Consider the following 20236-nt stretch of genomic DNA (forward strand, 5'->3'; position numbering starts at 1 on the left):
TCCATTAAACAGGTCAGGAGTCCACTACATGCAGGAAATGACTACACAGTTCTGAACACAGCTTTTCCAAAAATTGTCTGCAGCAGCTAATGTGACAACTCACACGCAATGGAAATATTTTATCCCTTATAACTACGAACAGGTCTGATCTTATCAACATTGTCAGCATAGAGACGGGGATTAGTTAACTTGATGTCATCATTGTGACTATGGCTGCTAAACTTAATAACTGCATCAAGAAGGCTAGGAGAGTATTTATGCTAGAAAGAACAGATAAGCAGTTGTTAGGATCATACATAGACAATGATGGACATAATTTAGTTCCAGTATGATGGATGTAGACAAATTATGGCCAATGTTTAAACTCATTGCAGATCATGCTCTGGAGAAGTATGTGCTGAGTACGTGGATTAATGACTGAAAAGACCCACCATAGTTTAATAACAAAACTTGGAAAAATCAAGGAAGCAGAAATTTTGGTACTTTTGGTTCAAGAAAAACCACAGAAATGCCAACAGGCAAAAATTAGTAGAAATTCATGCAGAAGGATGTACACCCATATCATCATTTGACCATCACACAGACCTCAGTATGGAGACCATAGTAATAGTCATCCCCAGCAGTGAGAACCAACTGAAAGATTTGAAAACAAATAGGTTGACAGGTCCAGATGGAATTCCAGTGCATTTTTACAGTGTGTGCTCTTCAGAGTTAGCTCCTTACCTAGCTTGGATTTATTGCAAATCTCTTGTCTAGCACAAAGTCCCAAACAACTGGAAAAAGTGGGGGTGACTCCTGTATATAAGGTCAAAAGAATGATATTATAAAATTACATACCAATATCCTTAACATCAGTTTACTCCAGAATTCTTGAACTTATTCTAAGTCTGAATATAATAAATTTCCATGCGACAGAAAAACTTATGTCTGCAGATCAGCTGCGATTGAGAGACCATCACTCTTGCAAATTTCAATTTGACACTTTATCGCATAACACACTGCAAACCATGGATGAAAGGTAACAGGTACATTCCATATTTCTGGAGTTCCAGAAATCGTTTGTCATAGTGCCCCACAGCAGACTTTAATTAATGTCTGAGCATCTGGAATAGGTTCCCAGATATATGAGTAGCTTTAAGTCCCTTCAAATAATAAAATCAAGTAATTTGTCCTGGGTGACGAGTGTTCATCAGAGACAAAGACATTGTTAGGGGTGTCCTAGGGCAGTACGATTGGACTACTCATGTTCTCTGTGTACATAAATTGCGTGAACAGCAATCTGTAATCTGTTTGCTGATGATGCCGTGGTGTATCATATTTGAGTGACTGTAGGAGGCTATGGGATGACTTAGATAGAATTTCTATTTGATGTAATGAATGCCACCATATTCTAATTGTAGAAAAAAGTATGTTTATGCAGGTGAGTAGGAATAATAAACTTATAATTTTCAGATAGAACGTCAGTAGTGTGCTGCAATTGCGAAGCAATACAAGATGGAACTAGCATGTAAGGTCAGTTATAGGGAAGGCAAATGGTTGGCTTTGGTTTATTGAGAGAATATTAGGAATGTGTAGCCCATCTACAAAGAAGACAGCATATGGAACATTAATGTGACCCATTATTCAGTACTGCTTGAGTGTTTGAAATCCCCTCCAGTTCAGATTAAAGGAAGAAATTGAAGCAATTCAGAGGTTGCTACTAGATTTGTTACTGGTAGATTTGATCAACATACAAGTATTACTGAGATGTTTTGTGTACTCAAATGGGAATTCCTTGAGGGAAGATGATGTTGTTTCTGCAAAACACTATTGAGAAAATTTAGGTAACAGACATTTGCAGCTGACTGCAGATCATATCTGTAGCTATCAATATACATTGTGTGTTTAGTTTCTGCATGTGTGTGACAATGCTGCTACACTACACTGTTGACACAGGTACTTCATGGGCTGATGGTGGCTCAATTATAACTGGGGAACAGGAAATGAAAACTCTCCATGTGAGTCAATCTACAGGAAGCAGACTGGCCAAAACCATGTGTACGCATGTACAGTTATAAACTCAGTATGCGAGTGATGACTGAACAGTCTACAACAATCTTCGACATGAAGTTCATGGCGAGATATGTGGTGGTTGAAATCAGTGTAAGCACTTTCCCACCCGGCTTACTGCCACTCACTGGTAAACACTTCTGTCAATGGATATGCCCATACTATGTGTCGCGTGCAACCTATATGGTAGATATTTGCACAGTTCTGCTGTGCTGCCCACACCAGGTCTTCTGCCTCCATCACAATGCCCACTGGTAGGGTACTTTTCTAAGAACCGTGAAGACAAGATAAGAAACATTAGGGCCCATACGGAGGCATATAAACAGTCACTTTTTCCTCCATTTCATTTGAGAGTGGAACTGCCATGCACTGTGGGTGGCTTGTGGAGAATGTATATAAATTCAGGTGCAGATGCAGGTGTGGATGTGGTTGTGGATGTAGTACACTTCCTGTTCAGAATTTCATCCTAAGTAATGTGAAACTCAGTATTTCATTGTCCAAGTGGGCCACTGATTTTCTAATTGTCCAACAAAAGGAATCTGGAAATCAAACTGAAGATAGTGTGAGTTATGTCTCATGTTGTAATACTAATCCTTGTGTATTGAGTATGATGCATATACACTGAAGTGCAAGAGAAACTGGTATAGACATGCGCATTCAAATACAGAGATATGTGAACAGGCAGAATGTGGCGTTACAGTCAGTAATGCCTATATAAGACAACAAGTGTCTGGCGCAGCTGTTAGATTGGTTACTGCTGCTACAATGGCAGGTTATCAACATTTAAGTGAGTTTAAACCTGGTGTTATAGCCAGTGCGCATGCAATGAGACACAGCATCTCCGAGGTAACGATGAAGTGAGGATTTCCAGTAAGACCATTTCACGAGTGTACTGTGAATATCAGGAATCCGGTAAACCATCAAATCTCTGACATTGCAGCAGCTGGAAAAAGATCCAGCAAGACTGGAACCAACGACAACTGAAGAGAATCATTCAATGTGATAGAAGTGCAGCCCTTCTGAAAATTGCTGCAGATGTCAGTGCTGGGCCATCAACATTTGTGAACCATTCAACAAAACGTCATTGATATGGGCTTTTGGAGCCGAATCCCATTTGTGTACCCTTGATGACAGCATGACACAAAGCTTTATGCCTTGCCTGGGCTAGTCAACACAGACATTGGACTGGTGATGACTAGAAACATGTTGCCTGGTCGGACAAGTCATGTTTCAAATTGTATTGAGCAGATTGACATGTAAGGGTATGGAGACAACCTCATGAATCCATGGACCCTGCATGCCAGCAGGGGACTGTGCAAGATGAAGGAGGCTCTATAATGGTGTGGGGTGTGTGCAGTTGGAGTGATATGGGACTCCTGATAAGTCTAGATATGACTCAGACAGGTGAAATGTACGTAAGCACACTGCCTGATCACCTGCATCCATCCGTGTCCATTGTGTGTTCTGATGGACTTGAGCAATTCCAGCAGGACCCCACATGTCCAGAATCGCTAAAGAGTGGCTCCAAGAACATTCTTCTGAATTTGAACACTTCTGCTGGCCATCAAACTCCCCAGACATAGACATTATTGAGCATATCTGGGATGCCTTGCAACATACTGTTCAGAAGAGACCTCCACCCCCTCGTACTCTTACAGGTTTATGGACAGCCCTGCAGGATTCATGGTGTCAATTTCCTCCAGCACTACATCAGACATTAGTTGAGTCCATGCCCCGTCGTGTTGTGGCTCTTCTGCATGCTTGTGGGAGCCCTACACGATATTGGGCAGGTGTATCAGTTTCTTTGGCTCTTCAGTGTAATTTTGGAAGACTACAGTATATAGCTGTGTACATAGAGAACTGTGTTATGTCTTTATTTCAGACTTCTGATTACACAACTGAAATTTACAGTTTTAAAAGAGATATTAACACAAGCCCTGAAGAAGCTTCCTTGTCTCACTTGTCTCATGAAGCTGAAGACAACCTTGTAAGTATTTCCACTGTTTATTAATTAAGGTAGCACAAATTACCTTATTATATGTTTCACCAGTTAATATCCATGGAATCTTCCTTATAGAATAAAACCCATTTTTTCAATAAGCTCTTTAGTAACTGTTATTCTGCAATTCAGCTAGTGGAGCCAGAAATTGTAAAAATAGTGTGTGTGTGTGTGTGTGTGTGTGTGTGTGTGAGAGAGAGAGAGAGAGAGAGAGAGAGAGAGAAGGGGGGGCGGGTGGCAGGAGGGGGGGGGGTATGGGAGAGATGGGTAGGGGGAGATACTAGCTTCTGGAGTGTGGTTGTTGATTGTTGTGTGTGAAGAGAAAGGTTAAGGTGAGCTAAGTCATGCACACTGGAAGTTTTTAACATCTTTACTTCCATTACTGAAGATTGTATTTAGGTAGCCATAGTTTAGCAGTGTTTGAGATCATCAAATGGAGGATTGTATTTAGAACCTTTAGTCCACAGGTGTGATGACCAGTGCCACAACTGAGAGAAAAATAGACATTCAGTGTGTTTGGCCAGTGTATTATTTGGTGTGTCATTCATTATGATATCTGTCTATGCTGTCCGACATGAAGGATTTGAACTGACCACATGTGCATTTCGAAGCAGTGCTATTCACATTCTAATTGTTAACTTTACAAGATTCCACTTATTTTTCAACAGTAACTCTTTATGGTACAACAGATCATATGGGCATTACCAGTTGTTCACGTATTTGCATTCTGTACTGTGACACCCTCAATTATATAATCATCATAGCATTGTGTTTCAGTAAACAATGGAACTTCCTGGGATTTACACTATGAAAGTATGTATTAGGCAAGATGTAAAACAGAATGAGATTTTTAGCAAGATTGAAAGTGGGTCAGCTTGTCTTTTCACAGGTGCAATAAAATTTTAGTTGTGGTATATTATAAAAGTCATTTACTGAAAATATGGTAATGGAAAGGTATAGTAGAATGTAAACAATTTAGGAGTAAAACTTGGATGATGCACAGTTTTCAGTCTTGTCTGTTGGGCTGTCAACGACTCAGTGTTCTGCTGTCTGATAAGATTATATACTGAAAGTATGTTTTTGTAATGTATTCTTATAATACACTGCTCAACATAAGAAGAAAGAAATGGAAATTAGAACATTTTCTGTGCAGTGATAGGGGAAGAATTGTTGATTATCATTAGTGTTCTGAAAGCTGGTCCATGTTAGGAATCACTGCAAAAGCAGAGTCCACTCATGAAGAGATCTGATTGAACTTATCGTGGATTCAATTTATATCTACTCTTTTTCATGCTGCATAAAATGACAATACCCTTACTCTCCAAAAGTATTGGCCACATTGAAATTGGTATCTGCAAACTGTACCTCAAGATACATGTCAATCAATGCCTGCAAAGAGTTTGCATATTATGTCTGAATTGATACAAATTTTTTGAAGTGTTCACGAAACTGTGTAACTCTACAGTGACCAATGCTAGAAGTATCAGCCTCCACACTAGCTATAGAAAAATGATAGTATTAACTATAACTTTGTGTATAGCCTCCAGGCCATCCAAGAACAACTTTTAGTTTTTCCACTCAGTTGCACAGCAGTTGAAGACTTTATTGCATTGCACCAGCAGTTTAGAGATTCCCGTATTGAGTCTGGTGGTTTGGTCATAGAACAACTACCACATACCTGATTTCAGAGGAGAATGTCTGGCCACCCATGAATTTCAGTGGACTGAACACGTAATCAGAAGTGTCAAGATCTGAATTATGTGGTATTTCCTCTGGATCCTTCCTGAATGACTACAGTTCTATTTGCCAAGTGAGACTAGACAGTGTCAAAAAGAAAAAGTGCAACTACTTCGAGAATTATGCTTAACTGTTTCTTAGTGACAACTTACAGAAATGTGAGTGTGAAGCATTGGTGGTAAAAGGTTTTGGTGTGTAATTGAGTGAGGAAGGTCCTCATAAGTCCCAAAATACTGTAAAAACAGCTTCCTAATGGGTGGCATATGGTGGAATCTCTTTACAGGAGACTTAAGGTGTTCACACACCATGCTCTTCTGTTTGAATTCTGGTGTGAAATTCAAGACTCTCAGTTCAGACTCTATCATCGAAAAACTTTTCACTGTCAGAGTAATCTTGTAAATATAGTAGTGATGATGTGATTCTATTGACCTTATAATTATAATAACCTGTCAATTATAATCACCCTTTTGCATATCTTCCAGCATTTTAGTCACATAAAATCTTCCATTATACCCATGAAATGCGAACTCCCTGAGAAATGATCAAAGATAAAAAATTTAAATTCTCTTCCATAAATGTATCCACAATGGTATGTCAGATGCCAGGTCATGCTGACTGCTCACTCTCGTTCAAGTATCCTCAGCCATTAGTATAACACCACCTCATTCCTCTCAACGCAAGATACACTCCTGGAAATTGAAATAAGAACACCGTGAATTCATTGTCCCAGGAAGGGGAAACTTTATTGACACATTCCTGGGGTCAGATACATCACATGATCACACTGACAGAACCACAGGCACATAGACACAGGCAACAGAGCATGCACAATGTCGGCACTAGTACAGTGTATATCCACCTTTCGCAGCAATGCAGGCTGCTATTCTCCCATGGAGACGATCGTAGAGATGCTGGATGTAGTCCTGTGGAACGGCTTGCCATGCCATTTCCACCTGGCGCCTCAGTTGGACCAGCGTTCGTGCTGGACGTGCAGACCGCGTGAGACGACGCTTCATCCAGTCCCAAACATGCTCAATGGGGGACAGATCCGGAGATCTTGCTGGCCAGGGTAGTTGACTTACACCTTCTAGAGCACGTTGGGTGGCACGGGATACATGCGGACGTGCATTGTCCTGTTGGAACAGCAAGTTCCCTTGCCGGTCTAGGAATGGTAGAACGATGGGTTCGATGACGGTTTGGATGTACCGTGCACTATTCAGTGTCCCCTCGACGATCACCAGTGGTGTACGGCCTGTGTAGGAGATCGCTCCCCACACCATGATGCTGGGTATTGGCCCTGTGTGCCTCGGTCGTATGCAGTCCTGATTGTGGCGCTCACCTGCACGGCGCCAAACACGCATACGACCATCATTGGCACCAAGGCAGAAGCGACTCTCATTGCTGAAGACGACACGTCTCCATTCGTCCCTCCATTCACGCCTGTCGCGACACCACTGGAGGCGGGCTGCACGATGTTGGGGCGTGAGCGGAAGACGGCCTAACGGTGTGCGGGACCGTAGCCCAGCTTCATGGAGACGGTTGCGAATGGTCCTCGCCGATACCCCAGGAGCAACAGTGTCCCTAATTTGCTGGGAAGTGGTGGTGCGGTCCCCTACGACACTGCGTAGGATCCTACGGTCTTGGCGTGCATCCGTGCGTCGCTGCGGTCCGGTCCCAGGTCGACGGGCACGTGCACCTTCCGCCGACCACTGGTGACAACATCGATGTACTGTGGAGACCTCACGCCCCACGTGTTGAGCAATTCGGCGGTACGTCCACCCGGCCTCCCGCATGCCCACTATACGCCCTCGCTCAAAGTCCGTCAACTGTACATACGGTTCACGTCCACGCTGTCGTGGCATGCTACCAGTGTTAAAGACTGCGATGGAGCTCCGTATGCCACGGCAAACTGGCTGACACTGACGGCGGCGGTGCACAAATGCTGCGCAGCTAGCGCCATTCGACGGCCAACACCGCGGTTCCTGGTGTGTCCGCTGTGCCGTGCGTGTGATCATTGCTTGTACAGCCCTCTCGCAGTGTCCGGAGCAAGTATGGTGGGTCTGCCACACCGGTGTCAATGTGTTCTTTTTTCCATTTCCAGGAGTGTATTTGTCTTGTCTCAGAATTTCAGCCACAATTTGCTGTGAGCCTTTATGGGCGTTCAAGTTTTCCTCTGTTACTTTCTGCATGTACAATATTAACATGTTGAGTAAATCATCTATATTGGCCAACAGACAATGGCACCATGCTATGTTATCCTAGTCATAACTTGTGGCACTGCATGCATATCCAATTACTTAATCACTTGTATGATAATATGGATGCAAAAAATAGAGAAAATAACTTTTCCTTGCTAATTGTGGTGTTAACTAATTGGTTTACCATATCCTGCTTCTTCTTTGCAAAGTTTTCTTTTTATTCCATAATTCCTATGCACGCAAATTTATCTAAGCATCATTTTATCGCCATGATTTATGCTGCCAATTTTTTGCGGGAAATCTACTGTATTACTCAGATGTTTTATTTGACCTGTTTCCAGTTTTTTTCATAAACAAATTCACAATGTGTGACAATTTGCTTAAAAAGAACAATTATTCTCATTTGCTTCAGATCCACAAATGATCTCCAAGTCATACAATTGATGCCTCCTACAGCCTTCATGTTATGTTAGACCAAGAGAATATAGTATCTTCTTGCTATTTACAAAATCACACCACAGTGTATAGAAATTAACAATGTAGTCAAGTAGCCAATAAAATTTGACTGTTTTGAGTGCATACCACACCAGGCTATTAAATGATTAATTGCATGACATTCTGTATTTCAGGCACTTTCATATTCTTGGTTTGGATGGGAAAGACAAGAGTCTGAAGCAGATATTAATGAGGTTACTGATGACTGGGTATGTGTCTTTAGCATAAATCTCAATTTAGTGTGTTTTACTTATTTTTCAGTTTCAAAGAAGATGGGCTAATGAATGGAAACCAAAGAAATAACTGATCTTAAAACTTATTTTTTATTTTTTTAACACTCTTCTAAACAGAGAAAGGGTTCATACACTTCATTACTTTAAAGTAGGTTAAAAGTTAAAAATGCATGCCTAAAAATTATGGTAATCGGCATACAACCATACTTATTTTAATCATTCAGAATGTGTAGGCATTTTTCTTACTTTGAAATTATAGATATATTGTTCATGTGCAGTGTGATGTCCATTGTTGGGTCAACAAATACACTCCTGGAAATGGAAAAAAGAACACATTGACACCGGTGTGTCAGACCCACCATACTTGCTCCGGACACTGCGAGAGGGCTGTACAAGCAATGATCACACGCACGGCACAGCGGACACACCAGGAACCGCGGTGTTGGCCGTCGAATGGCGCTAGCTGTGCAGCATTTGTGCACCGCCGCCGTCAGTGTCAGCCAGTTTGCCGTGGCATACGGAGCTCCATCGCAGTCTTTAACACTGGTAGCATGCCGCGACAGCGTGGCCGTGAACCGTATGTGCAGTTGACGGACTTTGAGCGAGGGCGTATAGTGGGCATGCGGGAGGCCGGGTGGACGTACCGCCGAATTGCTCAACACGTGGGGCGTGAGGTCTCCACAGTACATCGATGTTGTCGCCAGTGGTCAGCGGAAGGTGCACGTGCCCGTCGACCTGGGACCGGACCGCAGCGACGCACGGATGCACGCCAAGACCGTAGGATCCTACGCAGTGCCGTAGTGGACCGCACCGCCACTTCCCAGCAAATTAGGGACACTGTTGCTTCTGGGGTATCGGCGAGGACCATTCGCAACCGTCTCCATGAAGCTGGGCTACGGTCCCGCACACCGTTAGGCCGTCTTCCGCTCACGCCCCAACATCGTGCAGCCCGCCTCCAGTGGTGTCGCGACAGGCGTGAATGGAGGGACGAATGGAGACGTGTCGTCTTCAGCGATGAGAGTCGCTTCTGCCTTGGTGCCAATGATGGTCGTATGCGTGTTTGGCGCCGTGCAGGTGAGCGCCACAATCAGGACTGCATACGACCGAGGCACACAGGGCCAACACCCGGCATCATGGTGTGGGGAGCGATCTCCTACACTGGCCGTACACCACTGGTGATCGTCGAGAGGACACTGAATAGTGCACGGTACATCCAAACCGTCATCGAACCCATCGTTCTACCATTCCTAGACCGGCAAGGGAACTTGCTGTTCCAACAGGACAATGGACGTCCGCATGTATCCCGTGCCACCCAACGTGCTCTAGAAGGTGTAAGTCAACTACCCTGGCCAGCAAGATCTCCGGATCTGTCCCCCATTGAGCATGTTTGGGACTGGATGAAGCGTCGTCTCACGCGGTCTGCACGTCCAGCACGAACGCTGGTCCAACTGAGGCGCCAGGTGGAAATGGCATGGCAAGCCGTTCCACAGGACTACATCCAGCATCTCTACGATCGTCTCCATGGGAGAATAGCAGCCTGCATTGCTGCGAAAGGTGGATATACACTGTACTAGTGCCGACATTGTGCATGCTCTGTTGCCTGTGTCTATGTGCCTGTGGTTCTGTCAGTGTGATCATGTGATGTATCTGACCCCAGGAATGTGTCAATAAAGTTTCCCCTTCCTGGGACAATGAATTCACGGTGTTCTTATTTCAATTTCCAGGAGTGTAGTTGCTGTGTGTCAGGCATAAAGAAAGTTGAGGGTAATAATTGTATACACATGTGGGAAATGAGTGTACATCATCACACACCAGAAATCAACTGAAAATGCTGAATATACAGTACATTATTTCACATAAAAAATATCACTCCATGGCAAGCAGTGAACTTTCCCTTAGCAGATGTTTTTAAAAATTTGTCCACATTTGAACTGTTCAGGTTTCATGCATTAAAACATTGCATTCAGCCAACCCTGAAAAGGATTCGAATTCTGGATTTAGTGTTGTGAAGAAAGATAGTTGATAAAAAAAACCAGTGATTCAACACTTTATTTCATTGGTCTCCACAATGTTAAAATTATTGGGAGTTGGTCTTCAACTGGCCAGTAAGCAAGAAAAGGCTCGCAGAAAATGCTTTGGCTGAATATTCATTTCTGTAACAATCATATCAAAACTGCTTATTTTTCCAACTTGGATGCCCAACATTAATTTGTTAACAATATTCCTGGATAATGAATTGCTATAGATGGATGAAATACTATGTTCATTAATTTGTGACTTTTCAAGTTATTTTTATTTGTAAGGATACACAAAAGACAAGGCATTTTTTTCACTTCCAACCATTACTCTTCATGATCTGAAGAACTGACTTGTTCCAATTTCAAAGTCAGCTGTAGTTGCTGTTTTATACGTCAAAAAATTAACTGATAGTGAGATTTTTTTATGATATTCAATTCTTATATTCAGTGATACAACTTGGAAACTTGCACTGTACACTGGTGTGTGAAATGTGAGTGTGCCTTTGAGATAACAAGAGGAGATTTAAATGTGATTTGAGACTTTCTCGGCGTATTTCATTCGTGAAATCTTCTCGGGTGATCAGCCGAGTAAAGGCGTCGTCTTCTCGCAACGTTTCGAAGGGTTTCGTATCCATCATCTTCAAGCGAAGTGTCGAGATGCTGTGTTGCGCGGTCCTATAAAGGCTCCTGGACCCTCTTTGAGGGTACGAAGAAGCTGTGTGACGCTAAAGGATTTTGGGATTCAGTTTTCAAAGAGGCTGTAGAAATTCGGTTGAACAGCAACCTGATCAATCAAGACACTGGTTTCCAACTCAGTACAGCGTGGAATCCCGCAATAACTAAAATTAGAAGAGAACGCTCCGGCACGAAGACGGTAGCGGCCACAGACGTATTTGGAACCGGCAGGGACTCGACGCCCGGTCCGCGCCGCAAACCCCCCACCACTGGCGCGGCGGCCGATTCCGCAGGTACCTGATTGGTCGGCGCCCGGAATCAGTCACTGGTCCAGGAGCCTTTATAGGACCGCGCAACACAGCATCTCGACACTTCGCTTGAAGATGATGGGTACGAAACCCTTCGAAACGTTGCGAGAAGACGACGCCTTTACTCGGCTGATCACCTGAGAAGATTTCACGAATGGAATACGCCGAGAAAGTCTCAAATCACATTTAACATACCTCTACGGGTAGGATATCCATCGCAGCTACCAGATGCTACAGAAACTACGACTCAAGACGGGCAAGCTGCTTAGCAGACTGGCCTTCTTACAACGGTGTCGAGATAAAGAAGTGTTGCCGAAATTTGCCAACTTGCGACACCCTGTTAGCACAACAAGATCCAGACGCATACTACAACGAGCCGGTGGGGCCCTGGTGCGCGAACACATACGGGTCACCAGGCAGGAGTTAGATAAGAACGCAAGGATGCTGCTTACTCAACACCTTCGATTGGCATCCTATCTCCCACCACACACATGGGAGTGGATCGACGGAAACACATATGCAAGCAGTGAGATCCACAAGAGAAAAGCCACGGAAAAACAATGTGGCAAGTTCACCAGACTGTCTGGAGCCCGGCAACATGCCGACCACACAACCAATGCCAAGACTGTCATCAATCTGGCAGGCAAAGAACTGGACGAGACCACAATATCAGTGCTGTCGAGAGGACTTAACTTTGCTCCAGTACCCAGGACACTACCTAAGCGAGATATTATCAGCAGCATCGAGCAAGCCGTGCGCGGCCTCCCTACGGAGGCAGCTGAGGAAGTTAGGAGAGAGACGTGCAGGGTCCTGGAGAAGGCAAAAATGCCCAAGAACAACATAACGTCTGCTGAATGGAAGGCTCTTAAGGCCCTACGTGAGGATGAGGACACTGTCGTTCTAGCTGCTGACAAAGGCAATGCCACGGTGATACTGAGGAAAGAAGATTATTGGCAGAAGATAAACTCACTGCTACAAGATACTGCCTACAAGCAACTGGACAAGGACACGACAGCTTCCGTGACTCGCAAGACCATCGCCTTGCTCAATGACGCTGGACTGGAAAAGGACGTCATCAGGAAGCTGTACCCCAGAGCACCGGCACCACCACGGCTATATGGGCTCCCTAAGATCCACAAAGACGGAGTTCCATTGCGACCCATAGTGAGCACCATCAACTCACTGACATATGGTTTAGCCAAGTACCTAGCACAACTGCTCAAACCGATCGTGGGTCACTGTGAGCACCATGTCAAGAACTCGGCGGAGTTTGTGAAGGTACTACAAGGCTTTCGCCTGGATAAAGAAGATCTTCTTGTCAGCTTTGACGTCACCTCACTCTTCACACGAGTACCGCTGGAAGACTCCCTAGCGCTGCTCGAAACACGCTTTAGTGAGGACACAATAAAGCTGTTCCGGCATGTGTTAACAAACACCTACTTCAAGTGTGGAGGCAAATTTTATGAACAAGTGGATGGTGTAGCCATGGGGTCCCCCTTAGCTCCAGGCATCGCTAATCTTTACATGGAGCACTTTGAAGACATAGCCCTGGACACCGCCCCATTGAAACCTAAAGCCTTTTACAGATATGTGGATGACACTTTTGTCGTGTGGCCACATGGCAGAGAGAACCTGCAAGACTTCCTGCGACATCTCAACAGCATACACAGCAACATACAATTCACCATGGAGGTGGAAGAAAACGGAAGCCTGCCCTTCCTTGACATTCTAATCAAGAGGCACCCTGATGGCACCTTGGGTCACGCTGTGTATAGGAAGAAGACACATACGGATTTATACCTTCATGCACAGAGTTGCCACCACCCAGCACAACGCAACTCAGTGCTTAACACACTTGTGCACAGGGCCAAGTCTATCTGTGATGATGACAGCCTACCTGCAGAGTTACAACACCTAAGGAAGACCTTCCGCAGCAACGGTTATAATGAGACGCAGATCTCGCGCGCCCTACACAAGAGCAGGAAGGTAGACACACCAGAAGAAGAAGATGAGACCAGACGCCTGACATTTCTACCATACGCGGGACCGCCAACAGCCAAGATTGCCCGCATTCTGGAGAAACACAACATCAAGACAATTTTTCATGCCCCAAGTAAAATTAAGGACATACTTGGCTCAGTCAAAGACCACCTAGGACTGCAGACTCCGGGCGTATACAGTATTGAATGTGAATGTGGTACGAAATACATCGGACAAACGCAGCGCTGCATCACGCAGAGGCGCTCGGAACACATTAGAAATGTACGCCTTGGTCAGACAGAAAAATCGGCGGTAGCGGAACATAGCCTTAACGAAGGACACACCTTCCTCTTTGAGGGTACGAAGAAGCTGTGTGACGCTAAAGGATTTTGGGATTCAGTTTTCAAAGAGGCTGTAGAAATTCGGTTGAACAGCAACCTGATCAATCGAGACACTGGTTTCCAACTCAGTACAGCGTGGAATCCCGCAATAACTAAAATTAGAAGAGAACGCTCCGGCACGAAGACGGTAGCGGCCACAGACGTATTTGGAACCGGCAGGGACTCGACGCCCGGTCCGCGCCGCAAACCCCCCACCACTGGCGCGGCGGCCGATTCTGCAGGTACCTGATTGGTCGGCGCCCGGAATCAGTCACTGGTCCAGGAGCCTTTATAGGACCGCGCAACACAGCATCTCGACACTTCGCTTGAAGATGATGGGTACGAAACCCTTCGAAACGTTGCGAGAAGACGACGCCTTTACTCGGCTGATCACCCGAGAAGATTTCACGAAGAGGAGATTTACTACCTTTTGTAATGGCAGATATGAATGACTGCCACTCTGTAGCTATGTAGAGCAGAACTGTCACTACAGTAGATTTTTGACTAACTGTCTGTGACAGGAGATATTTATAATGCCAATTTGTTTTACTATACTCTTCAAATTAAATTATCTCTCTTTTGAATGAAAGGGAGTTCACGAGGGGAATGTGATACTATTTTGAAGTTGTTATCCTCCACGTTGGTAAGTTATTTTGGGTATATTTCAACATGAGATAACCAAATCATACTTTCAGAATAACCTTTCTTTTTAAAATACAGATTGTAGGTGAATCAATTTAGTTAGCATCATATTAAGAACTCAGATTCTCTGTTCTTTAGATCAGAAGACAGCATCTGAATGCATTTGTAGACAGAAGCTGTAGTTCTCTTTTTACCCACTAAGGGTTGTAAGAGTGCACTGGACTTGAATAACCATCATAGTTCTGTGAAGGTACATTAACCCACTCCATAATACATATCCTGTTACAGCAAAGTGTGGTAAGAGATCCTGAAGATTCAGTCTGTTTCTGTTGCCAATAATCCCTCACCATAAGTGTATTCAGTCTAACTTTTCAATAGGAAGAATTTCCATCAGATAACAACTGGGATGAGTGTACCAATGGAGCAGCAGAACAGAAAAGACTAAGTGAAGAAATGTTTGCAGAAGGAAGGAAGTGGAAGTGGCAAGCACAGCAGAAAACTGAGAAAGAGGTAGAAAGGAATAGCAAGAATATACAAGAGTGCTGTTAACTTGGAAATTTAGTATGACACTAGGATAGTGCACCGAGGACATGTGAAGCTAAAAACATAAAAAATGAAGTGGAAAAGTAAACTTCTAAAATTTTAATAGCACCCTGATGGCTTGCTTAGTTTATATTCGAAAATTGCTGCATACAGCCACCTATGTGTTGCAGATAGAAGTAAACCTGCTTTCTCATTGCTGTTTGGTCAAGCACACTGTCTCTCCACTTAGGGGTTTTAGAATGGTACACTGAAAGTTCTTGAAGGGCAATTTCAAGCTTAGTCTGGGATTGCCAGCAAGGTAAGTTGCTCACCAAATTGGCATTTTGAATGTTCAGCTGCTATTGTGAGACACAGAACATTAACACTGCCTTGTAGTGGTTGCCCATGTTCAGTGACCTAAATTGATGGTCACTCCCTGCAAATTATGGGTCATAAATATCTTGAGAATGATGCTACAAACTGTGTGCTACCTTCTTGCAGGGATCAGAGAGGGGTATTTCTACCTAGACAGTATGCAACCGCCTCCACTTAATAAATTTTGCGTGTATGCACTGATTATGAACAACAGTACAAAACCTCCAGCAGCTTGGTGTGTGGAGAAATTGGGCAAGGGAACACCTGCAATGGAAGCTGAATCAGTGGTGCTGGGTTCTTGCTATGGACAAGTTGAGTTGATCTGATGGCTCAAGATCATCCTATACATTCATAGAGATGTCTACACTCTGATTAAAATTACTTTGTGATTGAGATATCAGTGAGTTGAGTGGTAGCGGTCAGCCACCATCCAGTCGTAGTTCTTTCTTGAGTGCTACACTCTCTCTGTGTTGTCTGTTTTGTAGATATGTGCAACACCTTATGAAGTGTTTCGGGGAGCCCCCACCATTGCAATCTGTCAGTCACAAAGTAATTTTAATTGGAGTATAAATACCAATACATATCTCAAGCATGCAGGCCCATATGTTCAAAAAGGAGGTGGGTCTGTTGCGTTTTAAGCAAATGTCATGTAGAGATGTTACAAGCCTATTATTACTGTTGAGGGTAATTTGAGCTGTACAATCAGAATTTTTGTGATGGGTTCATCTTTCAAGTCAGTAAAGCACAAGTGCAATGTGCACACATCATCAACACTATTCTTCAGGAGACATTAATGAACTAAATGGCATTGCCTATGGTATCTGCTGTCATGGTCCATACTGAGCATACTAAGGACCTGTTGGAAACTTGAAGTATGACATTGCAGAAACTCTCCTCACACACTGGATGACCTAAGAAAGCTTACTGTTGAAAAGTGCAACATTGCTTGTGTGGCGTTGTCTTGACCACCTTGTGTGTCACATGCCAAGGAAGATCCAAGCATGTTACAGTGCAAGGGTTGACACAGTACTCTATTGAATGTTACCCAGCAGTGGATTTTGACATCACATATGTGCAAAGATGTACACCTCTGTGCAGACTGTCTTTGATTTGGTTATTGTTTTGTTTTTATTTTACAGTAACGATGTTTATGTTATAAAACTTATTCTTTTAGCTCCAAGCAACGTGCAGTTGCAGATTTGCAAGCAGTGCAAAACTTTTTCTGATCCATTTATATCATAGTTAAAATTAAGTGGACTAATAGATAAAAATGGCACTGCTAAAATGGGAAAATAAAATCATGACAGAATGAAAAAAAATAAAACTGAAGAGCTGAAGAGAGACATAAGAATATGCAGAGAACAATAGTCAGTGAAGATACACATAAAGTTGATTATGGGAAAAGGGTGATACCAATTCGCGATTTAGATGATCTGATGTTGTAGATCAAATTCAGATGGATTGAGGCAACTGTAAAAATCAGAGCTATGGTAAAGTACAGTGTACTTAACAAGTGGGTGTGCAACTTTCCTGTTAGTTATACTTTTGTTTAGATACAGAAAATTCACATACTTTTAACAAATGTTTTTGTGTAGACTGCACCAAACTAAGAGTAAATATAACTTGTGAAATACAATATAATGGAAAGTAATCTGACTGAGCAACATGTAATAACCACATATGTATGAGACAGAAAGTTGTACACTAAGGTGTAGTAGGTAGTGTAATTCACCTTATTTCCTGGGCAGGAAAAAGAGAGAGTGCCTGATAGGCAGACTACATTGTGCTAAAGTGAAGCTGCAGATCTTGTATAATGAATTTTCTCTGATCCTGGATTTTTAGAAACCCAGTCCCTTCCAGTGTGGCACTGCTGATACTGTTAATGATTAATAAAAATCACCCCATCTGTGTTATTACACATTTATTGTGTTGTGAGTGGTTTCGTTGTTTGAATATCTTCAGGTTGTCTGCATTTAAACAAAACAGGAAATGAGGCTAAAGCTACAGCATCTTAATGAATAAAATAACAGTCCAATACTAAGTCCTCACCGAGTTGTGCTAGTCATGACGGAAATGATCTGGTGGTCATAGGTAATGTGAAAGACCAAATCCAAAACACTGCTCATAAACATTTTATGGTCGATAGTAGCAATCCAGTCTGTTATTTGAGTATGCATACTGGCAGTGGATTATCAGAGCTCATTCATTGTCTCATTGACTGCAAGATAGATTTTACAACAAGTGAATGTGTGTAAAACTGGGGAAAACTGCTATGTCTCCTGTACTAAAACTGCTATGTCTCCTGTACTAAAACTTTAATTTCAGACTTTTGAAAACTAAAACATCATTATTTTTAGTTATTCATAAATGAGGTAAAGTGGCTTGAGAAGAAAATGTCATCGTAAACATTTTTTTCCACCTTGTAAACTGCGTCTTCCGTATGGGATGGACCCACCAATGATTTAATGTAGAAACTAAAGTGCAGTGTGATTTCTAATTTTTTGCACTTATTAAGTGTTCCAAGTGCCAGAAGTCATGTTACGTGCAACAGAAAATCTGAGGATCAACAACTGGCACAGGCCCTCAGGAATAATACAGTAATAATCAAACAATAAAAAGTCCAGGATGGAATAATGACAGTATTATTAAAAGGGTAGACACTGAGTCGCAGACAGGCACAACAGAAAGACTTCTCAGACACACATGATCACTGTCTCCAGCTTTATGTGTGTGTGAGTTGTGCTCATGCGAATGTGTGTTTTACACTTCAGGAGGAGGCCTTTTGGCTGAAAGTTTAAGTGTATAGCTGTCTTCTTGTTGTGCCTGTCTGCAAGTCAACACCACCTCTATATGGTGAGTAGCAGTCTGTCTTTCCAATAATACTGTCGTAATGCAGTGATAAACATACCAAATTTGTTTTTAATCTGTGTCCACTTACATTGGCATCTAATCTGTGTATTGAAGTTTTATGTGATATAAATTTTTAAACTGTCACATCAGAAACGTAACATCTTTAAAAGAGAAACTTATGTTATTTAAAATCAAAATATGAATTCATAATGTACATCTACTACACTTGATGTGAATGTTTTTTCAAGAGTATGGGTTGATATTGAGATGGTACTGACCAGATGTTTGTCATATATTTTCAATACTTGCATATTAAATTGCATATTAGCCTTGTGACAGAAACATCCTGTTGCATTGATGATGTCAATACTTGGCATATGTACCTCTTTGTTCTGGATACTCTGTTGGCGAGAATGTTGTAGACAACTCTGTAAATTTACACACATTTTATATTCATATATATTTCTCAGCTGCAAATTTGTGTTACTTTGTTCCAGGAAACTGATTGTCCACCAGAAATACGGAACCCAGATGCTACCATTGAGAGAGATCTGCAAGAAACTGTAATTTCAGATGAATACATTGTGAGTATTGTTATAACTTACATGCTGTTTTATATAAAAAGGGCTCTCATTTGACTATTTGTTTCTTAACTTGGATTGCTTATACTAGATTCATTAGCCTATCTCATTTAAGTAAAACACATTTAAATGTAAGATTTATGCTAAAGACTCATACACAATCATTAGTATCACTGTTTATATTACCTTCAGACTGTTGTCTTTCCCATCCACACCAAGCACACAGAAGTCCCTGAAATACAGAAATTCATGCACTTAATCATTTAATGACTTGCTCTGGTTTGTTAATAAACAGTTGAATTTTATTACATCACGAGCAAACCCGGCCATGCTTCGCAATTGATAAATATGTATGGTAATTCAATATACATCCTAAACTACTGCATTCGGGAGGACGACGGTTCAATCCCGTCTCCGGCCATCTGGATTTAGGTTTTCCGTGATTTCCCTAAATCGTTTCAGGCAAATGCCGGGATGGTTCCTTTGAAAGGGCACGGCCGATTTCCTTCCCAATCCTTCCCTAACCCGAGCTTGCGCTCCGTCTCTAATGACCTCGTTGTCGACGGGACGTTAAACACTAACCACCACCACCACCTAAACTACTTCCCAGCTCCCCCCTCCTGCCCATATCTTCCTCCCCCTTCTTTTTGTCCATCTCCTCCCTTCCCACTCTCTATACATCAGCTCCTCCCCCATTTGCTGATGCACCCCCCCTCCCCCTCTGTACATCTCCTCCACCCTCTTTGTGCTCGTTTATTTCACCTCCCTTACCCCTCTGTATGACCATGAGCATGTTTACTGTTACTGCAAATGAAACTTTCATTCAGAATTGAAATCACTTCAAATGAATGCATAAATCAGATTGGATCATTGGTATATGGGGTACAAGAGAGATCTCTCCAGCTGCTGGATCTGTGAGCATAGTAGCTTCAGAGACAGTATTTCACATAGTTTCCATCTGCAAATGGGTAGGATTACAAAGTTTCTGATGATTCAGGATTCAGATTCTGTAGTACTACTGTGATCATAAGCCAAAAAGTAATAAATATACCCTTTTTGCTTTCTGTAAAACTGATGGCAAGGAAGAAAACAAAACAGCATATTGTTGTATATATATATATATATATGTGTGTGTGTGTGTGTGTGTGTGTGTGTGTGTGTGTGTGTGTGTGTGTGTGTGTGTGTGTGTGTGAA

The 20236-nt window shown here is 42.7% G+C and overlaps 1 protein-coding gene across 1 annotated transcript in view; it reads left to right on the forward strand.

Annotated features, from left to right (window-relative positions):
• LOC126248382 (uncharacterized) overlaps nt 1–20236 on the forward strand; it is a 549077-nt gene that overhangs the window by 394470 nt on the left and 134371 nt on the right. Inside the window, exons 27-29 of the mRNA XM_049949323.1 lie at nt 3932–4036; nt 8613–8687; nt 18959–19045. Of these exons, the coding sequence (XP_049805280.1) occupies nt 3932–4036; nt 8613–8687; nt 18959–19045 (267 nt within the window). The remainder of the gene's footprint in view (nt 1–3931; nt 4037–8612; nt 8688–18958; nt 19046–20236) is intronic.

Source organism: Schistocerca nitens, chromosome 3, assembly GCF_023898315.1.
Source record: "Schistocerca nitens isolate TAMUIC-IGC-003100 chromosome 3, iqSchNite1.1, whole genome shotgun sequence".
In the NCBI taxonomy this organism is placed as follows: Eukaryota; Metazoa; Arthropoda; class Insecta; order Orthoptera; family Acrididae; genus Schistocerca; species Schistocerca nitens.